The sequence below is a fragment of the Pipistrellus hanaki genome (genome assembly GCF_964339955.1).
Source record: "Pipistrellus hanaki genome assembly, chromosome: 2".
Taxonomy (NCBI): domain Eukaryota; kingdom Metazoa; phylum Chordata; class Mammalia; order Chiroptera; family Vespertilionidae; genus Pipistrellus; species Pipistrellus hanaki.
The window spans coordinates 137,396,153-137,422,085 of record NC_140504.1 but is presented as its reverse complement, the minus strand read 5'-3'; the positions used below and the strand labels follow the sequence as shown (position 1 = coordinate 137,422,085).

The 25,933-nt window shown below is 42.6% G+C and overlaps 1 protein-coding gene across 3 annotated transcripts in view; it reads right to left on the bottom strand.

Annotated features, from left to right (window-relative positions):
• The window catches only part of LOC311616656 (guanylate-binding protein 1-like), an 87,033-nt gene that overhangs the window by 23,785 nt on the left and 37,315 nt on the right, over positions 1 to 25,933 (bottom strand). The window contains exons 1-3 of one of the 3 annotated variants that reach the window (XM_084872296.1): positions 6,935 to 6,980; positions 4,380 to 4,462; positions 2,593 to 2,801 (exon numbers count right to left, since the gene is read on the bottom strand). The exons of 1 other annotated variant lie outside the window; for it this stretch is intronic. In XM_084872296.1, the coding sequence (XP_084728422.1) occupies positions 2,593 to 2,782 (190 nt within the window). In that variant the 5' untranslated portion in view covers positions 2,783 to 2,801; positions 4,380 to 4,462; positions 6,935 to 6,980. Of the gene's footprint in view, positions 1 to 2,592; positions 2,802 to 4,379; positions 4,463 to 6,934; positions 7,073 to 25,933 lie in introns of those variants that run through there. One more of the 3 variants, XM_084872294.1, reaches the window with a different exon arrangement.

Genomic DNA, 25,933 nt, shown 5'->3' with positions numbered 1-25,933 from the left:
CATTACCATCTCACACCTGTCAGAATGGCTATCATCAACAAATGACAAGTGCTAGTGAGGATTTGCAGAAAAAGGTACCCTCGTGCACTGCTGGTGGGAATGCAGACTGGTGCAGCCACTGTGGAGAACAGTATGGAGTTTCCTCAAAAAACTAAAAATGGAGCTCCCATTTGACCCAGTAATCCCACTTCTTGGATTATATCCAAAGAAATTAGAAATATCAACCCATTTTTTATTTAAAAACATTAACAAATTAGGACTAGAAGAAAACTAACTCAACATAATAAAATCCTTATATGAAAATCCTTCATCCAGCATCACACTCAATAGTATAAGATAGAAAGCTTGCCTTCTGCAATATTAATCAGAATCTTTCAAAGACCTACATGTAAGAGCTAAAACTATAAACTTCATTGAAGAAAATTTAGGGGGAAAGCTTCATGATATTGAATTTGGGGTGGTTTCTTGGACATGACACCAAAAGCATAAACAATGAAAGAAAAATAGATAAGTTGGATTCAAAATTAAAACTTTTGTGAGTCAAAAGATACTATCAACATTTTCATAGGTATCCTAAGGAATGGGGGAAATATTTCTTAATTAAGGGATTGATATCCAGAATATATAAAGAAGTCCTACAGCACAACCCCAGAAAACAAACAAGCCAATTAAAAAGTGAGACAAGGATTTGAGAAGATATTTCCTTAAAGAAAATATACAGGGAAAGTAAGATGGCTGCCAACAGGTCTGCAGGCTGTTAGAGTGAGAGTGAGAGAACGAAAGGAGAGTTCGAGGGCATGAAGGGAGTGTCAGTATTTGTGAGTGAGGGGCAGTGAGATCATGTCCTACTGGAAATATACTTATAAGAATCAAAAATGAGACAAGCAAAAATGGTTATGCTGAAAGGCATATGAATCAGTCTGTAGTGAGTTTCTTTCTGGATCAACAGTTCTTTTGAGACTCTACATTTCTTCTTATACATTCATTTTCTTTTTACCTCCTGTATACTGAATTGTGACTATTTCCCCATAATTCATTCCTTGACCTTACCTCCTGGAAAGCCAGAAGACATTAAAACATGCTCAAAGTTTCTAATCATCCAAGATATGCAAATCAAAACAATTAGGTACCATTTCATACTTATCAGAATGACTATCATCAAAAAATCAACAAACAAGTGCTGGCAAGGATGCTGAGAAAAAAGAACCCTAGTGCACTGCTGGTGGGAATGCAGACTGGTGCAGCCACTGTGGAAGACAGTATTGAGTTTCCTCAAAAAAGTTAAAAACAGAACTCCCATTTGACCCAATAATCCCACTAATATGACTATATCCCAAGAAACCAGAAACACCAGTCAGGAAGGGTATATGTGCCCCTATATTCATAGCAGAAAAATTTATCATAGCTAAGATTTGGAAACAGCCTAAATGCCCACCAGCAGATGAGTGAATTAGAAAACTGTAGTACATCTGACCAATAGAATACTAGGTTGCTATAAAAAAGAAGGAATTCTTACCATTTGCAACAGCATGGATGGAACTAGAGAGCATTATACTAGGTCAAATAAGCCAGGCAATGAAAGAAAAATACCACATGATCTTACTTATTTATGGATAATAAAGAACTTTATAAACTGATGAACAAAAATAGATACAGAGGCAGAGTGGCATTGAACAGACTGTCAAAATTACAATGGGAAGGCTGTGGAGTGTTTGAGTGGGAGGTAAGACCAATTGAAGGACATGTATGCATGCATATATGCATAACCAATGGATGCAAAATACTGGGTGGTAGGAGAGGCCAGGGGAAGGTCAATGGGGAAATAAAGGAAACATATATACTACTCTTTGTAACACTTTAAGCAATAAAATTAAATAAAAAAAGAAAATATACAAATAACCAATAAACATATAACAAGATAATTAACAGCACTAGCTATCAAGGAAATACAAATCAAAACCATAATGAGATACTGTTTCACGCCCATTAGGATGATCACTACCAAAATCAAAATATCTACCTGGCCAGCGTGGCTCATGGTTGAGTGTGGACCTACGCACCAGGAGGTCATGGTTCTATTCCAAGCTTGGGTTATGAACTTGATCCCCAGTGTGGGACATACAGGAGGCAGATAATCAATGATTCTCTCTCATTATTAATGTTTCTATATATCTCTCTCCCTGTCTGAAGTCAATAAAAACAAACAACAATAAAAAACACCACACACACAGCCAAATAACAGGCATTGGCAAGAATGTGGAGAAATTAGAATCCTGTGCATTTCTGGGAGAAATGTAAAATGGTAGAGTTGCTGTGGGAAATGATATGGTGATTCTTTAAAAAATGAAACATAGAATTCTAGGAAAAGGATACAAATTATGCTTTTAAAAGGGAAATTAAGGAAAGTGGGAAGAGACATTGCATTGACTCTTTCAGAACACAGTAAGGTAAGAAAGCAACACTAGATAGATTAAAAGCTCACTTTTAATATGCCTCCCCATCTCTACCTCGCTCTTCCTATAACACTGAACTCAAAGCTGGGAGTGTGGGTAGAGAGAAGGGATCTGGCAGAGCTTAGCTGGTGCCCCTCACCTTTTTTCTGCCCAGCCAGCTTGTTCATCAGGTAGGATTTGCCTGTGCGGTAGGGACCCACAATGGCCACCACCACCACAGGCTGTGTAATGGCAGACAGGATCTTCAAAGCTTCTGGGTTAACCACTAGTTGTGTGTCAGTATTCTCAATTAGGCACACGGGGCCTGGCATGTGCATGTCTGAGGCCATGTCCACGGTGTCACCTTATCTGCAAGCAATGAGATTGGATGGATTAGAACTTCCATTCTAAGTAGATCAAGAACTTTCACCAGGTTATTTTGATCCAGAAGATAGTCATAAAATTCCCCAACATGGCCAGAAGTTCTATCAACACTGAGATGGATAAGGGGAAGATTTGTATTATTTTAGAAAGTTATAGAAGTGCAATAGAAGGAATACATTAAAAAATATTGTTATGACAAGGACATTAACATTTAACCACTTTTATGAACAAAATTTTTAATTTACCATAGGAAAAAAAATTTTTTTTTAGATTCTAATTAAAAATTTCAGATTAGAACTCGACTAGTGGCTCAATGGTTGAGCATGGGACCATGAACGAGGAGGTCAGGGTTCAATTGCTGGTCAGGGTACATGCCTGGGTTGCAGGCTTGATCCCCAGTAGGGGCAGCGTAGGAGGCAGACAATTAAGGTTTTGCTCTCATTATTGATGTTTCCATCTTTCCGTCTCCCTTCCTCTCTCTAAAATAAATAAAAATATATGAAAAATGTATTTGCTAGAAATGAGATATAAAATAGAATAGGGTTTAGAGAGTAGTTTACATCCTGGCCATATGTAAGAAATTTAATATTTATTTGTTAATTAATTCTGCTATGAATAAAGACTTTTGGGAATAAACGTTTTCTCATCTTATGTATGCTCTTTGGCAAATTGTCAGAGATTTTGTTGTTAATCCTCATTGGAGGATATGTTTACATTTATTTTTAGGAAGAGTGGAAGGGAGGGGGCAGAGACAGAGACAGAGAAACATCAACGTGAAAAAGACACTTGGATTGGTTGCCTCCTGCACATGCCCCACCGCAATCGTTCAATCAACCCTTCATCTAAGTGTCTACACTCTTAACTACTGTTCAAAAGCAGGCAGAACATTTTTCACAGGCTTGAAATGTGTATGTTTTCTACTAGTTGTGCTTATTTTGCAGAAGCCAGGTTTCACAGAACTGTTTATACTGCTATTCTGGAAGTTGGAACCAATATAACTTACATTTGCTAATTTTATAAAAATGTATGACTGTATGAAAAAGATGACTAGGGACCTGCCCAAAGCCTTGATATGGGCTTGTGCAAGCAAGGGGATATATGCTTCAACTTCATTAGCTTCACAAAAAATTAGCCTACAAGCAAGAGGGGGTAAGACTGCAAGGCTGCAAATTCTGAACGTTGCCAAAAACCATGTTTGTGGATACATGTGTGTGGTGTAAGGGAACAAAAGACTATGAAATATGGTTTAAAAGATCAGGAGAGCCTAGGTTTTTTTTTCTTTCTTAACAAATCTTTATTGTTCAGATTATTACAGGTGTTCCTCTCCCCCCCTCCCATAACTCCCCTCCACCTGATTACCCACCCCACACCATGCCCTTACCCCCACCACTGCTTTATCCATAGGTGTTAAGATTTTTGTCCAATCTCTTCCCATACCCCTCAGACCCCTTTCCCCCTGAGAATTGTTAGTCTACTCCCTTTCTATATCCCTTGATTTTTAGATTCACTTGTTGGTAGGCATGTATTTGATGTCTTTTTGTTGTTCATAATTTTTACCTTTACCTTTTCTTCTTCTTCCTCTTCTTAAAGAATACCCTTCATACGTAAACCAGTTTGGCTCAGTGGATAGAGTGTCGACCTGTGGACTGAAAGATCCCGTGTTCGATTCCGGTCAAGGGTATGTATATTGGTTACAGGCACATCCCCAGTAGGGGTGGTGCAGGAGGCAGCTGATCAATGATTCTCTCTCATCGATGTTTCTAACTCTCTATCCCTCTCTCTTCCTCTCTAAAAAATGATAATAAAAATAAAATTAAATAACATTAAATTAAATTAAATAATACCCTTCAGCATTTTATGTAATCCTGGTTTGGTGGTGATGAACTCCTTTAACTTTTTCTTGTCTGTGAAGAGCCTAGGTTGTTTTATGAAAATATATTTCCAGCCATACACTTATAGGTTTTTGTTTTTTGTTTGGTAGAGGAGAAGGAGAAGCAGGAAGAACACAGGAGGGAAATAAACTGGGGAGGAGAGTGAAAGGAAGAGCTGAAAGGAGAGAAAGAGAGGGTTGTCAGATAAGTAGGTGATGAGTAAAGTTCATGCCAAGCCAAGGAATTCAGAGGCAGTTTTCAGAAAGCAAGAACAAAACTGCTTGAGAGCACAGAGAGGCCAGGTAAACAAACTGCTGGCTTTAACAATCCAGGTTCTTTTAAGAGCAAACATTTTAGTAAAGTAGTGGGGCCAAATTCTGCATGTAAGCCATAAGAAAGAAGTTGGTCCTAAGAAATTGGGTCAAGTGAACTGGGCTATTGTTTGTTTTATTTTATTAAAAAACTAGAAGCCCGGTACATGAAGCTTCGTGCTAGAATGGGCTTTCCTTTCCCTGGCTGCTGGCACAGCCTTTCCAGCCTAGTTCAGGCCCTTTCTGCTCAGGCCCTGGAGCCGCCTCTTTTTGTTCAGAGAGCCACCTCTTTACGCTCTGGGAGCTGCCTCTGTCCACTCCATCCCTGCCTTCCCACGCTGCCCAAAGGCCCTGAGAGACTGGGAATGGGGCAGCCTTTTTGGGGTTAGTTTACATATCACTCCTGATTGGTGTAGAGGAAGTATGGTCAATTTACATGTTTGTCTATTATTAGGTAAGATTGTTATTTTTCATTTACAGTTGACAATCACTATTATGGGAGTTTCAGTGTTCTACCTAGTGGTTAGACATTTGTATACCTTAAAAAGATCCCTTCAGGTGGGGAAAGCACTTGTATGCATGCATATAAGCCTAACCAATGGACACAGACAACAGGCGGGTGAGGGCATAATTGGGGGGTAATGGAGGGATAAGGACACATATGTAATTCCTTAATTAATGAAGAAATTAAAGGTAAAAAAGTAGATCCCTTCTATGGGCTTCTAGGGGTCTAGAACCTATATGTCAGCATCCATAATTATTATATTACTAGAGGCCTGATGCTCAAATTTGTGCACGGGTGGGGTCCCTGGGGTTGGTTGGCAATTGGGGCTCATTGAGGCATCTCACCTAGTCCTGATCAGTGATGATAAGGGCCGACCAGACAGGGAAAAAGGAGCTGAGGGAGATTGGCTGGACAGGGGGAGGAGCCTGGGAGGTTGTCTGGATGAGGGGGATGGACTGCAGAGGTCGGCCAGTTGGCCAATGAAGGAGTTGCAGGAAGTTGATCAGCTGTGAGTGGTTGGCTATGGGAGCACACTGACCACCAGGGGGCAGCTCCTGCATTGAGCCCCTGCTCCCTGGTGGGCAGTGCTCATCATAGCAACCAGTCTTTTTGATTATTCTGCTGCAATGATTGCATAGCTTTTATTATATAGATTATTGACTATATTCCCTAGGCTCTGCTTTACATCCCTGTGACTGTTTTGTAACTACCAATTTGTATTTCTTAATTCCTTCCCCATTTTCATCCAGCCCCCATCCTCTCTCACAAATGGCAACCAGAACCTGAGTTACTTTTCAATGAGTAATCCTCTTTGATAGAAAGCTTATCTATATGTCTAAAATGTATGGTGTTTTTGTGAAACTTCATCTTTCAGTCTGAGTTTCAGGTTTTTCTTTCTTCTTTTTAACAGTGTCAGGTGGCTGTTTACACTGCATCTCATTTTCATTGCTCTTTCTCATGAAAATAAAACATCTGTAGCCATTTCAGTATGTCAGCTGCAGTCAGATCAGAATTGAGCATATTCCATGGAAGACAAGGATACGGGAGGCCTACATGGCAGTCTTGCAAACTCAGAGACCTAAAGTAAGCACAATTACTGAAATTAACTGTGTCTGCAGCCAACACAATGTTGGCAAGAAGGAAAACAATTGTAATGCATTTTAAACTCTGAATGTAGCCCCATGTCTGCTGTTGTGTAATTCCTCCATGCACAGTTTTGATACTTAGGGATGCACTGGGACTGCACCTCACCGTCTGTCACACGCAGGCTCCACTGCCATCTACCTTCATGTTCATCGTTCTTTGAAAAATGAACTGACCCTTGTAAATCTTTCCCACCTTGCCCCAGCCTTATCCTGGACTTCATTCTCAGAGAACAGTTCCTTTGGAGGTGGAGAGAAAGCTGCTTTGATGAGAAAATAAAGTTCTTACCTGTTTTTCCCCCTCAGTGTAGGATGGTTTGTTACTTCTCTGCCTCTCACTGGATGGTTGGGCTTTTATTTAAACTCCGATGTGATGTGGCTGTCTTGACGTCCTAAAGTACTTAATTAGACATAAAAGCTTTAGAGTAATGTGAAACTGAAAGCACTGAGTAAAAAGCAGTGACTCCACAACCATAAAAGGAATTTCTGAAAGCTATGCAAATGGGAGAGTACATAGACTGTGCAGGATTTCTTACCTAGTTCATGACAGGCCAGCAGAGGACATTTGGCTCAAGTGGACTAGTAAGTCCTAAAAAGAGAACGTGGCCCCAGTCTCACTTCATGGAACAACATGTGGTCACCCTCTCTGGTTCAACAGGAGGAAGTTGCACCGAGGGAGAGACAGCAGGCCAAGGATAACAACAGCAGCTTAGAGCCCACAGCCTTGAGGCCTGTCTCTCGCAGCACAGCTACCACTGCCTCTGCCATTCTCTTGTTCTGCTTCTCCTTCAGGATGTGTCTATGGTTAAAGACCTTCTGGGCTACTTCTACTAACTGTGACCTATTCATTCCTTCAAGTCCTTCCAGTTTTTGAAGTTTATTTCTGATATCTGGGGCTGACTGTGTTGCAAGGCCACATTGATCGCTCTCAGGTTCTGCAGAGCCTCTGGGTCAATGGGAGTATAGACTAGATAAGCCTCGCATAAACGGCCCAGAAAAGCTGCAGGTGACTCCTGTGGCCCTGGACAACTTCACTGACTTTAGATAGATTTGTGGTTTTTTTGGCTGCTCCTGTTAAGCTTCCTAGAAGAATGTGGTGAAAATTGTCCAATGAAGTCCTTGCCCCTATTGGTATTGGGGTCCTCTTAGGGGCAAAGGGAAGGAAATGCTTCCTCAATCTGGTCCAGGTTTTCCTCAAGCGACCCGACCCTACAACAGCCTTCCAGGCTTTTGAATGCGTCTGGTCTTGTTCCTCTGAGGTAAAGAGGGTAGCCAGGAGTTGCTGACAATCCTCCCAGGTTGGCTGGTGGGTAAGGAAAACAGTTTCAAGCAGATCAATTAAAGCCCGAGGCTTCTCAGAGACCTGGGGGTTTCGTGACTTCTGATTATAGAGGTGCTCCTGGAGAACGGGACATAACCATAAAGGGATGCCTTCCCATTCCTCCCCCCCCCCGGCAAGACACTTCTCTCAAGGCCAAGATGGCAGAGGAGACTGTTCCCTCTAAGCTCAGCTGGTCTCGGTGTGGGGCGGTGAAAGGGAAGTGTCCTCTTTTGGCTCTGGCATGGCACTTTGGTAGAGGAAAAACTGGAGGCTTAGGTCCTACTACTAAGACTTGGGCCCCTACTTGCAAGGCACAATTCTTAAACCAGGATGGGGGATTCTGGACTAGGCCAGCCACTGATCTATGTATGGAACTGGCCAGGGTGCCCTTCATCCCCAGTAACGGCATTCCAGGTTACCCGAATCAACTGGGGATCAAAAGAGCCAGTACACACCAAAAGCAGGCCATTCTGACTCACACAGTGTTCTGAGTCTTCCCACTGAATAAAGCTTAACACCATTGTCAGCCCCATCCACAAACTCTTCCTTAAATTCTTCAGCATGTTACCCAAGGGGCTCTTCTTAGAGCTGGGTCCTTCTCCCAAAATGGTCCTCCTCTCCTAATGGCAGGCAGGCAGGAGAGGTGGCCATAGGAGAGGTTATATCCAGAGGGAGGGGAGGGGTTTGCAGTTTGCTGGTGAGTGTGTGGTGAGTGCTCAGAGAGGAGAGAAAGAAAAAATTAAAACCACTGCTTTGCCTGCCTGGGGCTGTGAGGAGAAGTCCAAGTTAACATGGGAAATGGGATTTTTAGTCAGGAAGAGGCAATATACAGATTAGGAGGAAAGAATATAGAGTCACCTTATCTGGTGTGAAGTTCCTTAAAGATCCTTGATAAGCTAGATCAGTAATCCATTCATCTAATCCTTAGATAGTTAAAAAGGCTGGATAGAACCATGAAATGTCTTCCAAGAGACTTTGAGCAAAATAGTGAAAATGACACACAAGACACAGGGCCCACAGACAAAAAACCAAAAACCAAAATTGACCTCTGACATCTCAGGGCACTTTAAGGTTGGGGAAGTTTCAGCTGCATCCAGCTCTTCTCCTAATCCCCAAATGACCGATCCCAAGAACCAAAACTTACCTTGTGGAGAGTTTCCAGGAAAATATTTTTAGGGACGGGCCAACATTTCCTGTTCACCTGCTGGATCTGAATGGAAGTTCTCTGGGGCCCTGGAACACCTCAAATTGCGCACCACCTAGAGATCCCCAGGTTTGCACAACCAGCCCAGGGAAGATAGGCCTCCCTTGGTGTCAGAAACAGCGCCTGCTAGTGGCTGGATCTGGCTGGAGCCTCCAAATGTTGTGATGTACCCCGTGAGTAAATACTCAAATTAATGAGTTATTTAATCAATAACCCAGTGACTGAGAAGGAGTTATGGCTCCAAATCTCATAGTCCCAAAATGGTGGAAACATCATGCTTATATAGGCAAATATCACAAAGGTATCGATTACATCTTTAGGTTTGGAATGAGGAACCTGGTTAGCAAAAAGCAGTTACAGAAGCTACATTGAGCAAGGGAGATATCTACAAAGATTAATTATAGTTTTGCTTCTTGGGACCACTGAGTTAATCGAAATACATTATCTGGAGCCATTGAGGCAATTCAGAGCAATTGTGCTGTCCTGGTCTCTAGGTGCAGAGGAATGTGTTTCAAAAGATCAGTAAGATCGCAATCAATGGAATATTCAAACCACAATCAATGGAGTATTCAATAAAATGGGATAACTTATATAAGTTCAGAAAATCAAAATAATTTTTCTATTATTTTAGCAAGCAAATAAGTACAGAAGCCAGAACAGCAGGGTTAAACTTAAACAGCAGTTTTTACCCATGAGGATTGCTACCATGCATAACAGAATGTCTCAGTATTCCACTGTATATTTGTTTAAAAATTTACCCAGAAGAGTAATTTTTTAAAGGAAATACAACTTCTGCTTCCAATTACAAACTCCATTTCCTTCTATATCAGCTGTCTGCTGATGTCCTTGTAGACACTTGTCTTTTTGGTTGTGTGAAGCAAGTTTATGTGATGGAAAAACTGCTTGATCTTACAGAACTTCACGAGCTCTTTTCCTACTTTGTTTCTGACACCAACTCCAAATTTATCAATGATGCTTGATTCTGATATTTGATTTCCTACCTGTGCATTCTAGTCACCGATGGTTATCAGCAGGTCTTGTTTTGATGTGTGGTCAGTTTCTTCTTGAGTATTTGCATGAAAGCATTCAATTTAATTTTATTCAGCTCAGTAAAATGAAAAAGGAAGAGAGGGGTTGAAGGAATAGAAAAACACAGCAATGGTTTGCCACTTCCTTCTGCTGTGCAGTGTGTGGGTCCAAACCCCACATGTGCTGGATCCCTGTTGTGGTTCTAAACTCTTTACAGGTGTTATTAACTAAATTCAATTTATTCTTCAGCTCATGCATATAATGTAAATATTATTTGCATTTTACACACAAGTAAATACCATTTAAATATTTTTAATGTTTTTGTTTGCTTATTTTTTATTTTTAGGAAAAAGGGAAGAGAGTGAGAGAGGAAGAAACGTTGACATAAAGCAAAACCTTTTACATGCCCCAGACCAGGGACCAAGTACACATCCTGAGCAAGTGTACTGACCTTGAATTGAACCTGAAACCTTTTGCTGGACAGGACAACACCTGACCAACTGAGCAATAGTGGGCAGGGCTAGCAGTTTGTTTATAGTGTTAGGGTCGCCGAAGAAGGAACACATGAGGCCAAAAGGGGTAAACAATTATGAATTTACTATAGGCCTGATGCATGCATTCATGCATGGGTGGGTTCCTCAGCCTGGATGGCAATCAGGGCTGATTGGGTTTGTTTTGCCCAGTCCTGATCTGGGCCGATGAAGGTCTACCGGCCTGAGGGAGGAACTGTAGGAGGTTGGCCAGACACGGGAAGTTGGCTATGGAGTACACTGATCACCAGGGGACAGCTCCTGCATTGAGCCTCTGCTCCCTCGTGCTCAGTGCACATTTTAGTGACTGGTGGTAATGGTTGCTTAGGATTTTATATTTATACTAGAGAACTGGTGCATGAAATTTTTGCACATGGCGGTGGTTTCCCTCAGCCCAGCCTGCACCCTCTCTAATCTGGGACCCCTTGAGGGATATCTGACTGCCCGTTTAGGCCCAAACCTACCTGGATTGGGCCTAAACAGGCAGTTGGACATCCCTCTCACAATCCAGGATTGCTGGCTTTCAACTGCTCACTTGCCTGTCTTCCTGATTGCCCCTAACCACTTCTGCCTGCCAGCCTGATCACCCCCTAACCACTCCCATGCCAGCTTGATTGATGTCTAACTGCTCCCCAAGATGCAACCATCTTGTGTCCACATCGGGGTAGCCATCTTGTGTGTTGAAGTGATGATCAATTTGCATATTACTTTTTTATTAGGTAGGTTATATAAATTAGGTCATCTGGATACCAGAGGGGCTGAGCCCCCAAATGGTGCCAGCACCCAAAGATAGAAGTCAGAGGTTTTTAAAGGACTCTAGGAAGGCTTTTTTTCAGGTGCAGAATTCTCTGGGCAGGTCCAGATTCTGGGACAGCACAGAGGGAAGAGATAATGGTCTTAGCAAGTGGAATATCCATTGTGAAGTGGCCTGAAGGTCAGTTCCCAGGATAGCAGGTATCAATTCAATTATTTGATCAGACTTAACACATAGCAGTTCATTGAGTCACAAGGCCCTGATGATTGATTTGGGATTTCCTCAAATGATGAGTCAGTGTGAAAAGGAAAGTCAGAGGACATAAAGAAGGCCAAGAGACATATGAAGACATGGTCAAAGTCACTAATTATCCAAGAGATGCAAATCAAAATAGCAATTACATATGTCTCCTGCCAGAATGACTATCATCAACAAATCAACAAACGGCAAGTGTTGGCAAGGATGCTGAGAAAAAGGAACCCTGATGCACTGCTGGTGGGAATGCAGACTGGTGCTAACACCTTGGCCAACAGTATGGAGTTTCCTCAAAAAATAAAAAAAATCAACTCCCATTTGACCCAATCATTTCATTTCTAGGAATATATCCCAAGGAAAAAGAAACACCAATCAGAAAGGATATATGCCCTGCTATGCTCATTGCAGCACAATTTTCAATAACTAAAGTTTGGAAACAGTTTAAATGCCCATCAGCAGATGAGTGGATTAAAAAAAGGTGGTACATCTTCACAATGGAATACTACACTGCTATAAAAAAGTAGGAACTCTTACCATTTGTAACAGCATGGATGGAACTGGAGAGCATTATGCTAAGAGAAATAAGCCAGTTGGAGAAAGATAAATATCACATCATTTCTCTGCCTTACTTCTTTAATTAATGTGCATGGTTTAATAAAGTGTCTTGCTCTAGCTGGTTGACTCAGTGTATAGAGCTTCTGCCCACACAGTGAAGGGTCCAGGTTTAATTCTGGTCAAGTGCACATGCACAGTTTGTGGTCTCAATCCTCAGTAGGGGGCATGCAGGAGGGAGCCAATCAAGGATTCTCTCTCATCATTAATGTTTCTATCTCTCCCTTTCTCTCTGAAATCAATAAAAATACATAGAAAAATAAATAAATTTACTTTATCACAATGCAACAACCTGGAGTTTTCTCATATAAATTCACTTTTAAGAGATGACAAGTATGGATGTTGGGGACAGCTCTCTCCCTCTGACTCAGGGCCCTTTGGTGTCTGTGAGAGGTATCTGTCATGACTCTTTAAATTTTTTGATGAGCTATCATGCAGGTTTCTATAGCAGCTGTACCATTTTTCATTCCTACTTACATTTCACAACAGTTCTAATTACTCCATATCCTTACAAATATTTGTTATTATTTTACTTAAAGACAGTGGCTATCCTAATAGGTGTAAGGTGATGTTTGATTTTCATTTCTGTAATAATTAAGGATATTGAGCACCTTTTCATATGTATATTTTCTTTGGAGAAATATCTATTCAAGTCCTTTGACTTTTTTTAAACTAGGTTTTTTGAATTTTAGAAATTCTTTATTCTATGTATCAGATGTGTAATTTTTAAATATTTTCTCTCATTTTGTGAGTTGCCTTTTGATTCTGTTGATAGTTTCATCTGATGCACAGAAATTTTAAAATTTGATCTGGTCTTATTTGTCTACTAGAGGCCTGGTGCACAAAATTTGTGCATGGGGGTGGGAGAGAGGAGGTTTCTCAGCCCAGCCTGCACCCTCTCCAATCTGGGATCTCTCTCACAATCCAGGACTGCTGGTTACCAACTGCTCACCTGCCTGCCTTCCTGATTGCCCCTAACCACTTCTGCCTGCCAGCCTGATCACCCCCTAACCACTCCCATGCCAGCCTGATTGATGTCTATCTGCTCCCCTGCTAGCCTATTTCCCCCCAACTTCCTCCTCTGCCAGCCTGGTCACCCCTAACTGCCCTCCTCTGCAGGATTGATGCCCCCAACTGCCTTCTGTAATATGCAACTGCCTTCTGTAATGTGCATGTCAACTGCCTTCCCTTGCAGGAATAGTGCTTCCCAACTGCCCTCCCCTGCTAGCCATCTTGTGGTGGCCATCTTGTGTCCACATGGGGGCAGGATCTTTGACCACATGGAGGCAGCCATTTGTGTGTTGGAGTGATGGTCAATCTGCATATCATTTTTTTTTTTTTTTTTAGATAGGATAGAGACTTGGTGCACAGGTGGGGGTTAGCTGATTTGCCTTGAAGGGTGTCCTGGATCAGGGTGGAATATAACCTTTTTCCAGACTCCTTAGGGCACAACCAAATGTGTCTTGAGGCATGGGGCGGCCTGATTGAGGGGCCTGTGGTGGTTTGTAGGCCAGACACACCCCTGGAGACCCAAGTGGAAGCCCTGGTGTCTGGGATTTATTTACCTTCTAAAATTGAAACTTTGTAGCCTGGAGTGGAGCCAATCCTCCTGCCTGCTCCATGGCTGCCACCATTTCTGTTTGGATTTTCTTACTTTCTATAATTGAAACTTTGTAGCCTTGTGTGGAGGCTTAGGCTGGCAAGGGCAGGGGGAAAACTTGACTTCCTCTGTTGCCCGGGAAACCCAACCTTCCCTCCTGCTCTCTCTGGCTGTAGCCATCTTGTTTGGGTGAATTTGCATACTTGTTCTGATTGGCTGTAGGGAGTGGCTTGTTGGTGTAGCAGAGTGATGGTTAATTTGCATATTACTCTTTTATTAGGTAGGATTTTTGCTTTGGTTTCCTGTACTGTTGGTGTCATATCTAATATCATTGTCAAATTCAATGTCATGAAGCTTTTCCCTAAATTTTCTTCTAGGAGTTTTATAGTTTTCAGTGTTACATTTAGATCTTTAATATATTTTGAGTTAATTTTTATATATGGCTTAAGGTTCCAACTTAATGCTTTTCTGTGCGAATAAACGATTTTCCCAATATGATTTGTTGTTCTTTCACCATTTTCGGGGACTTGACGAGAGTATTTGATCTTATAGGTGAGAGTTATTTCTGAAGATGGGGAGGGAGCCTGATTATATAGCTATTCAGTAAGAAACAATGCAACACATTCAATAAAGGCTTCTTCAGAGGAAATACCACAGGCCCTGCCATGTGGCCTCCATATCACATTCCATAAATGCCATAAATGTCAGGTCTGAGAAACTGACTCTCCTGTGTAAGGGGCCACATGCTAACTTGGCAAGTTCAGGGAAGGCCTGCATGGCAGTCTTGCAAACTCAGTGACCTCCAGTAACCACAGAGGATGGTCTGAAATTAAAGTTTAACTAAAATCGGTTATGGTGGGTAGTTATGACCTAAGCCGGTATCTTCACTGACAAAGTCAACCTTTACCTTAAGTGTATCTGTCTTTTAAAATCTACAATAATATATCTTGAAATGTCTGCATAACTTGTAATTCCCTTTTTCCAGATCCCTTGGGTCATAAGCTAATGTGTCTGGTCTCTGGGACAGATACCCCAAATTCCTTCATTGTTATCACATTAATTGTTCCTGTAACCATCTAAGTATGTGTCTTATCATTTTACTTCTTATCCAATCCCAGAGGTTTCCACCTCCCACCTACCCCCCAACCCACCCGCTTTGCTTTCTCCCCATCTCTAATCTATCACCAGTGGATTTCATGTGACTCACCTATGTCCCTCCTTTGATTTCAATGTATAAAAATAGAAGTAAGAATGCCATTCTCCAAAGCACTATCCCAATCCATTGAGATATTGCTTCCTGGCAGTTGTTGACAGTTTGGCTCAAATAAACTCATAAAAATTCTTTGCGGTTTGAATGTTTTTTTACATTAACACCCACCTTCATGTTTTTAAGAAAACAACTGCCCCATGAAAAAGAGCATCTTGTGGGGCTCACATCTGCATCTGAGTCTCACTGTGGTGAGTCTGCTTGGCAGAATGTAAGTCACATTGTGACCAGAAAGGGGACCTGGCCCTGAGTGTGTCTGCCTAGTGCCTGGCGGTAGTGGATAGTGTGTGTGTTCTTGACTTCATGCAGGAAAAGTTTCACAACATGAGTGCAAGTGAATTTTAGAGGATGTTTATTAGAGCTGGGAAGTGAATAAAAAAGGGCTGGGGAAATGAGCACAGGCTGGGCTGATTTGGCTCACTAAGAAGTCAGAGAAATGGGGGCCTACGGAACAGGTTGAGGGAATTTCCCTGAATGATCTGATACTCCTCATTGATGCTTAGTTGCAAACTTGGTGGGGTCCCTTAGAGATGAGGAGATTCCTGCCTGTGGGGAAAGATGGGGAGGGGAGGTGCAGGCATGCTCCTTGGAGAGGCGGTGGGGGAAGCTGGACCTTTTTAAAAAATATATATATATTTTATTGATTTTTCACAGAGAGGAAGAGAGGGATAGAGAGTTAGAAACATCGATCAGAGAGAATCATTCATCAGCTGCCTTTTGCACAGCTGCCTACTGGAGATGTGCCTGCAACCAAGGTACATGCCCTTGCCTGGAATCGAACCTGGGACCTTTGAGTTCGCATGCCGAAGCTCTATCCACTGAGCCAAACCGGTCCAGGTGGGACCTTTCTTTTGAGGGGTTTTAAAGGCTGGGATTTAGGGTAGGTGTTAGGGAGGATCTCATTAGAATAGGGGTGTCGAACTCAATCAGAGAAGGGGCCAAAATCTAAAATCCAGCCTAAATCGCGGGCCGAATGGTTTACTGAACAGTCATAAACTGACAATGTCATAAACTGACAGCGGAGTGCAGTGATGACAGCGCGGTGCGGGCCACTATGCAAGGCCTGGCAGGCTGGATTTGGCCCGCGGGCCTTGTGTTTGACACATGTGCATTAGAATATTCACCAGCTTCATGCTGATGTACCAACATAAGGTTTATTCTCTTACCTTCAACTGTCCTTGGGTGTGTTTGGAAAATGGGCCTACTGGATTTTTGCTGTTTGTCTTCCTGAATAGGGTGATTTAAGCTATTTACCCTCTGGTTGGGGAAGAAAATTGCATACCATTTACTCTTAAGTGTCCCGGATTTAGGGAAGATGGGATTTACTAAATGGCTGCCCACTGCTTGGAATCTAGATTTTCTAGATGGCTTCCATTGCTGTTTAAATATCTATCTCAGTTTCCCTATACTGGTTTACTGGCTTTTCTCAGCATGCTTCCCCATGGGAAGGTCTGGGAATGAGAGTTGTTTGTGTCCTACTTTTAGAAATAAAGATGAAACAGAAGTTTTTGGGGGTGAAATAGATTTAGGAAATTTTAGAAATTTTAGAATTTTAGACCATGAAAAAAGTACAGGGCTGCAAAGCAGCAGAAAGGATATTTGTATAGAGCAGGAGAACCGAGAAGCTGCAACAGGTGCATTTTCATAGCCTGAGGGAGCTGGGAACAGCAGAAGGTCTATAATTACAAAATAAAGCGAAGGAAGCCCCTCATCCAGAAGGAGAAGAAAGCCCAAAGGAAATAGGAAAACAATAAGGATGGATGGGAGAAAACCCTCACAGGTCCCATGTGAGGTTGGACCTTTGAGCTCAGAAGTTACTGTAATAACAAGTCCAAGGGAAGAGTGGCCAACCAGAGGGAATATCAAGGCACAGGCATCTGCAGCCTTTCTAAGCCACAGGGAAAAGGAACTCAGTGGGACTCTTTTCCTCTTCCCAAGTGGGAGTCTGTGCTGTGAGACTCTCTTCCCCTCTCCACATGGGAGTACTTGTTCTTGAATAAATTTCCTCCTTGGCTATAACATCTTTTTTCCCTGGATTAATTCTTCAACTCCTATGGACAAGGAGTCTGGGAACCATTCTGCCCAGGGGAACACCCTGTGTTCCAGTCCAAAAATTCTGTTCCAAAGATTGATAATGGGGGAAAATTTCCATGCACACTAAGATCATTCAATCCAGCAGGTAGAAAGAGCATTCTATATAAAAGAGGTAATATGCAAATTGACCCTGCCTCTGTCATGCCATCGCAAAATGACAGCACCCACAGCTGAGGCAGGGTTCACCAATCAAGATGGCTGAGTCCACAGTGGAGGCAAGGTTCTTGTATCAGGAAATAATGAGCAATCAGGAGGAACCTGAGGCTGTGTGGTGCCAGGCTGGGAATGGGGACCTGAGGCTGCACCCCCTACATGGCGGGACTTTACAGGGGACCTCAGACTATGTCCGCAGCCCCTGTGCTGGGCCGGGGGACCTGAGACCATGCCCCCTTCCCAGTGGTGCTTGATAGGGGACCTGAGGCTGTGCACCCTGCCTGGTGGAGCTTGACGGGGGTGGGGCTGGCCAGGTCTGGATCTTTCCCAATGGGGGTGGTGCTGGCCGGGTCCGGGTCTCGCACAATATTGAGGTACACATGAGTGAGTGGGAACTTGACTCTGGGTCCCATGGCATGCCCAGACTCTTAGAGGAGGAAGATTTTCATATACATTTTACTAATTTCCTTTCATCTCTGACACTTCCATTTAGAGGAAGTGCAAAATTACAATATATCCTCTAATTAATTGCCTTTTAAAAAAATATATATTTTATTGATTTTTTTACAGAGAGGAAGGGAGAGAGATAGAGAGCTAGAAACGTCGATGAGAGAGAAACATTGACCAGCTGCCTCTTGCACACCGCCTTCCGGGGATGTGCCCCCAACCAACGTTCATGCCCTTGACCAGAATCGAACCCGGGACCCTTCAGTCCGCAGAACAACCCTCTACCACTGAGCCAAAAAGGTTTCGGCTAATTAATTCCCTTTTAATGTGCATGAATTTTGTATACTAGGTCACTAGTTGGTATTATAAGGCTCTTGTTAACATTTTCATGCATATCACATACAGTATTCTTTTTCAATTTTTCTCTTTGCAGTGGCATCTCAATATTTTAATTTGTTCCTCTACTTGTTTTTAAGTTCCACACATTATTAACATTCTTTATTTTTTTTTTAACTTTTAACTTTGATACATATATACTCTCTTCCCTGTCTAACATATTATTTGCTCTGCATTTAACATTCATTTTGGTTTTATTCAAATTTTGTGGGGAGCTGCCCTGAATGCAGAGGTCCTATATGCCTGAATGCTGGCATGGGTGTAGGACACAGCTCTCCATGTGCCCCCCTTTCCATTAACGTAAGTGGAAAATTACTACTACCCCTAGGAATGCTGCTAACTGCATATGTCTTTGCTTTAGGGTAAAACAATTGATAGGAGCCTGCTGACGCAGAAGGAGCTGCCAGTTAAGAGGAAGATAGGTGGTTGTAAAAGGTCAGGTGCTGAAGGAACTTATTTGTACAGGAACTCATCATGTTAACAGAAATGGCCACCTGCATGATTGCCTGAAAAAAATATTTCCTCCTTCAGAATTGTATTTAAAGGTTGGAAAATAAAATACGTGTCTACAAACCTCAGGTCTGAGCCTTCCCGACCCCATCTGTTCTTGTCTGTCTTTTTCTTATCCTCACCCCCTCATTCAGGTACTGTTCGTTGCTGGCAGGTTCTGGCAAAATTAGGCATTTTTCTTAATTTTTAATGCAGTTAATATTTTGTCTGTCTAAGAAGAAAGCAACTTTATTCATTTTTTTTCTCATATGGGATGATTCTCTTATGCCACTAGTTTATTAGTCATTCAAGGAAAATGAATAGTGTCCTTTTTATTTTTTTATTTTTTCATTGTCTAAAGCTTTACATATGTGTCCTTTTCCCCTAATTGACATCCTCGCAAGCCATTCCCACCCCAGGTAAGCCCCCCACCACCCTAGTGTGTGTGTCGATTGGTTATGCTAATATGCATGCATTTAAGTCCTTTGGTTGCTCTTTGAGACCCCCCCCCCCCTTTCTCTACCATTTGTCTCTGGATTGGTTCTTATTCATCAAATTATGTTGATCATTATATTCCACATATAAGTGAGATCATGTGATATTTATCTTTTGACAACTAGCTTATTTCACTTAGTATAAGGCTCTCCGGTTCCACCCATGCTGTTTCATATGGTAAAATTTTCTTGTTTTTCATAATGGCATAGTATTCCTTGTGTAGATGTACCACCCTTTTTTTTGTTTTTTAAAAATATATTTTATTGATTTTTTACAGAGATTAAGGGAGAGAGATAGAGAGCTAGAAACGTAGATGAGAGAGAAACATCGACCAGCTGCCTCTTGCACACCCCCTACCACGCATGTGCCCGCAACCAAGGTACATGCCCTTGATCCGAATCGAACCTGGGACCTTTCAGTCCGCAGACTGATGCTCTACTGCTGAGCCAAACCGGTTTCGGCGTACCACCATTTTTTAATCCACTTATCTGCTGATGGGCACTTATGCTATTTCCAAATCTCAGCGATTGTACATTGTGCTGCTATAGGGGTGCATATATCCTTTCTGAATATAAGTGAGATAAGCTAGTTGTCAAAAGATAAATATCACATGATCTCACTTATATGAATATGGGGGTGCATACATCCTTTCTGATTGGTATTTCTGGTTTCTTGGGATATATTCCTACAAGTGAGATTACTGAGTCAAGTGGAAGTTGTGGAAGTTCCATTTTTAGTTTTTTTTTTTTTTTTTTTTTTTTTTTTTTTTTTTTTTTTTTAGGAAACTCCATACTGTTCTCCACAGTGGCTGCACCAATCTGCATTTCCACTAGCAGTGAATGAAGGTTCGGTTTTTCTCCACATCCTCCCCAGCGCTTGTCATTTGTTGATGATAGCCATTCTGATAGGTGTGAGATGGTATCTCAATGTTGTTTTGATTTGCATCTCTTGGATGATTAGTGACTTTGAGCATGTTTTCATATGTCTCTGAGCCTTCTGTATGTCTTCTTTTGAAAAGTGTTGGTGCCCCACATTGGGTGCCTTAATGCCAGGGGTCTTTTTCCCATTCTTACAAAGGGTTCAGCATTCTGGAGAAAGGGCTGTGTGTAGATGATTAAAGCGTCCAAGGATGAAAGATATTTTTGAGAGCATTTGGGGTCAGAGGAGCTTCAATTGAAGGAGCTAGAAGACTCTTCCTTGACTCAGGACCCTGCTTTTATTCAACACAATTTGTCCCAAGGCATGGTGGAAATATACACTTCAAAGGGTAAGTTATCAAAGGGTATACAGAAAAATTGTGAATTTGGGAAATAGCCTACAGCTGTTCAGGTGTTTGGCCAACAGGAGGCAATAAAATTCCCTGAGCTGTCTGGCAGTTAACAGTCCCACTCAGGTTTTGGGGAAGTGTCCTTTAGCTGTTTCCAACAGGTAAACTAGATGTGTGGCTCACCCTATTTGAGCCCCACAAGGTTCACCAACCTTTTGGTAAAACTCTTGTAATTATTACATGCTGGAATTGCTATAGGTGACCCCTGTGAAAGAAGTCGTGACTCACAAGTTGAGAACCACTGTCAGGGGTTCCTCAGACCATCGGAAAACACAGATATTTACATTAGGATTCATAACAATAGCAAATTTACAGTTATGAAGTAGCAATGAAAATAATTTTATGGTTGGGGGTTACCACAACATGAGGAACTATATTATTATTTTTTAAAATAAATCTTTATTGTTCAGATTATTACAAAAGTTCCTCATTTTTTTCCCTCCACCAGGTTTCCACCCCACCCTCTGCCCTTTCCCCACCCCCCATTGTCCTCATCCATAGGTGCACAGTTTATGTTCAGTCTCTTCCCTCACCCCCCGATTCCTGTTTTCCCTGAGAATCGTCAGTCCACTCCCCTTCCATACCTCTGATTCTATTATATTCAACAGTAATATTGTTCATCAGATTTTTTTTAATTCCCTTGGTTTTTAGATTCACTTGTTGATAGTTACGTATATGTTGTTCACAATTTTTAATCTTTATTTTCTTTCTCTTACAAAAGAACCCCCTTCAGGAATTCATATAATTCTGGTTTGGTGGTGGTTAACTCCTTTAGCTTTTTATTTTTATTTTTTATTAGTGAAGCTCTTTATCTGGCCTTTGATTCTGAGTGATAGCTTTGCTGGGTAGAATATTTTTGGCTGTAGGTTCTTGTTATTCATCACCTTGAATATTTCTTGCCATTCCTGCCTGGCCTGCATGGTTTCTGTTGAGAAATCGGCTGACAATCGTACGGGTGCTCCTTTATAGGTAACTATCTGCTTTTCTCTTGCTGTTTTTAATATTCCCTCTTTGTCTTTTGCTCTTGGCATTTTAATTATGATGTGTCTTGGTGTGGTCTTCTTTGGGTTCCTTTTGCTTGGGGTTCTGTGCGCTTCCTGGACTTGTAAGTCTAATTCTTTCACCAGGTGGGGGAAGTTTTCTGTCACTATTTCATTCAGTATGTTTTCGATATCTTGCTCTCTCTCATCTTCTGGGACCCTCATAATTCTGATGTTGGTTCGCTTGAAGTTGTCCCAGAGGTTTCTTAAGAATGGGTCTTCCTTACCCTGGCTGCCAGCACAATCTTTGCTCTGCCTAGACCCACATTTTTGCCTTCCCACACTGCCCAGAGCAACTGGGTACTGTGAATGTCCTGCCCTCAGCTACTGGGCATCTGTGTATGCAAATTAACCCACAATCTTTGTTGGGCTAATTTGTATACTCACTTCTGATTAGCTGATGGGCATTGCAAAGATACGGTCAATTTGCATCTTTCTCTTATATTAGTGTAGATAATAGGGATGATGACTCAAGTCTAGACTCTTCCCAGTGTTTGTCCAGGAGAAAGATGTATGCACACCTACCTACCTTGGAATTGCAGGCTGCTCCCAGCTTTAATCCTCTCCTTTCCCCACTGTTGCCACACAGTGCTTTAGCAAGCCTCTCTCTGACTTTTAGATGTTTTTAGACATGCCTGAGGAACAAATCTTTTTTTTTTTTTTTTTTTTTTTTAATGAACTCCTCCAGGCTGGACAGAAAGTAACTGAATCTAATATTAGAAAACAAACAACAACAATAAAAAACAAACAAAAAAACCCCACACCATTTTCAGGGCATTGGCATAAGAGTACATTCATCCTGCAAGGTCAACCCAAATATCTGTGAGAAATCTTTCATAATTATGTTTTCACTCTTTCTACTTTTGTCAGAAACACCAAAAAGAGTTATGTCTTTTCTAATGCTTGTTTTACTACTGATTTAAAGTGGGCAAGGGGAAAAAAGCCAACGCCACAGACACTTTTTTGTTTAGTTTTATAATAAAAATTGTTTGAGTAATTAAATCTGCCTTATTACGGGGAAGAGAGAATAAGGAGACCTCAGTTCTTGTCTTCTTGAGGAAAAGATTTTAATCAAGTGACAAAGAGTAGAAAAGAAAGCAAGAATTTATTGGCCATGGCAAAAATATAATTAGGAGGGTGTAACAAGGGCATAGAAGAAGCAATAGGAGAATCTAGACTGGGCTACTTTGGCTCATTAGGAAGCCAGAGAAAAGGGGGCCTTGGAGACAGGTTCAGGAGGTTGGTCTGGGACAAGCTGCTTCTGCCCATTGCTTCCTGGTTGCAAGCCTCCTGGGGTCCTTTATAAGTTAGGGGATTTATGTGGGGAGTAGTAGGAAGAGAGTTGGAAGGGAATGGCACAGGTGTGCTCACTGGTGGGATAGTGTCAGGCACAAATTTTAGTGTCCCAAATTCTAGGAAGCACATGTCTGCTTTCAAGAGGATCTTTGAAGTTCTAATTCTACTGAGGTTATGGAGGGAGAGAGCAAGCAATAGCATTCATTGTGCTATGCGGAAGGTATTGTATAAGGAGAAAAGCAAAATGGAGCAGGGTTGGGGAGATAGCAACATACCAGTAACTCTCTTCAGTGGAATTTTCTACTACAATCTCATCTGAGTAGTTGCTTCATCTTCTATATACCTCAGAGTTTGATTTTGTTCTAAAGTGTACAAAAAAAGTTTCACACTCTTAGTAATGTAAGATAGTAATATTGCATCTATGGTTTACACTCCTGGTAAATTCCCTCTGATAAAAAGCCTAGGAAATGGAAAACAAAAAGGCACTATGTAATGGATAAGGACATCATCGATGATTATAGGAGCAGTGTAAAGACAGCTTAACCCAGCCCCCAGCAATGACAGGATGCTTGCTTATCTATAGTCAGTCTATTCATGTGCAGAGCAAACCCACATCCTGGAACAAGTTTGCAGAGGCTTGAACTAAAACCAAGATACTAGCGTAGATGTTTGCACATGGTGGCAAGCAGGTGTCAGGTAGAAGATATTTTATGACCTACTTTTCAGCAGAATAGCTTTTAGTTAGGCCCCACCTTCCCCAAAACAGAATCTTGGGAATATATAATATATATATTAGGGTTCATCAGAATAGGGTTGCTCAGCTTTTGGGGAACTGATGCCCCCTGAGCCAGCAAAGCTGCATTTGGAATAAAGGTGAACTTCTGCATCTCCCCAGTGCTTGCCTCGTTCTTCTGGTTACTTTGCCCTAACACTTACAGTCTTATTATATTTGTTTACATGAACCCATATGTTTGCTGTTATCTGTCTTTTTTTTTACTTACTGCATCCAGGCCTTCCTTCTGAAATCATCTACATGATCTTGAAATTTGCTTTTTAAAAATACCTTTCCTGAGAATTTCTTGTTTAAATAACTGCCTTCATGTTTTTCGTCCTTCACTAACCTCCCTGCCACTCTGGTTGCCCCTCGTGGCCTGCTGTTTAGTCGTTATTGTTACTGTGCGGCTCCCTGACAACTTGCATATTCCTCTATTTTTTGTATAGATACCTTTGCATTCAAGTTTTAAAAAATAAACAGATCTTTTTGATAATTTAATGATGGATCTCCATGGGTGAGTTGTTTTTTAAAAATGTATTTTTATTAGTTTCAGAGAGAAAAGCAGAGGGAAAGAGAGAGAGAGAGAGAGAGAGAGAGAGAGAGAGAGAGAGAGAGAGAGAGAGAGAGAGAGAAACAGCAGTTATGAGAGAGAATCATTGATCACCTGCCTACTGCACACCCCGTACTAGGGATCCAGCTGGTGACTTGAATATGTTCCCTGACTTGAACGGTGACCTCCTGGTCCGTAGGTTGATATTCAACCATTGGCCCACACCAGCAGGGCCACCAGTGAGTTCTGAGCTGCATCAAAGGCATATGATTTTGTTAACTTAAAAACATTCAAACCTGTAAATAATTTTTGTGACTTTATTTGATCCAAACTGTTGACAATTGCCAGGAAGCAGAATTTCAATGTATTGGGATAATGCTCCAGAGAATGACAGTTTTTTATCTTGTTTTTTACTGGCTGGTGTTGGCAGGCTGCTTGTGTAGCTGCTGCTCCTTGGATGGGGGTGGGCTACTCAAAGGGCTACTGCTCCTGGACATGGGCAGGCTGCATTAAGATGCTGCCCCTCAGAGCGGCCAGGCCCGGAGCAGCCGGGTCTGGTGCGGCCAGGCCAGGAGCAGCGGCTGCCAGGCTGGGAGCGGCCAGGCCCAGAGCAGCAGCTGCCAGGCTGGGAGCGGCCAGGCCCGGAGCAGCCGGGTCTGGTGCGGCCAGGCCCGGAGCAGCGACTGCCAGGCTGGGAGCGGCCAGGCCCGGAGCAGCCGGGTCTTGTGCGGCCAGGCCCGGAGCAGCAGCTGCCAGGCTGGGAGCGGCCAGGCCCGGAGCAGCCGGGTCTGGTGCGGCCAGGCCAGGAGCAATGGCTGCCAGGCTGGGAGCAGCCAGGCCCGGAGCAGCGGCTGTCAGGCTGGGAGCGGCCAGGCCCGGAGCGGCCGGGACCGGAGCAACCGGTCCCAGAGCAGCCGGGTCGGGTGCGGCCAGGCTTGTAGCAGCAACAGCCAAGTCCAGAGCAACTAGGTCGGGAGCGGCAGTGACCAGACCCGGAGCAGCTGGTTGTGGAACGAACCAGAGCAACAGAGGCCAGGCCCGGAGCAGCCAGGCCCGAAACAGCTCGCTCCTCGCCTGTACCTGCCCACGGCTGCCTCTCAGACATGGCTGGAAACTTTTGCGGGAACTTGAGGGTCTGCTGAATCAAGTGATGAAGGCTTAGATCTGGATGTGTTGAGTTAGTATAGCGCTGGGGTGTTGATCTGTAAGTGCCTTGGGTGGGGCCTGGATGAGGCCGGTTGACCTATTTGGAAATGTCTTTTGTGTGAAGTGTATCATTGGGCATGTGGAGGTATTATTGATATGAGATAATGCTAAGTAACAGATTTACTATCTGAAAAGGGATTTACTATCGGGGAAAGGGAGGGAGGAAGAGACTGAACATAAACTGTGCACCTATGGATGAGGACAATGGGGGATGGGGAGGGGGCGGAGGGTGGGATGGGAACCTGGTGGAGGGGGGAAGAAATGAGGAACCTTTGTAATAATATGAACAATAAAGATTGATTTAAAAAAAAAAAAAAAAAAAGATGCTGCCCCTCATATGTGGGTGGGCTGCTCATGTGACTGCTGCTCCACAAATGGAGGAGTCTGCTCACAGGGCTGCTGCTCCTTGCAGGGGGCGGGCTGCTCACGAGGCTGCTGCTCCTCGGAT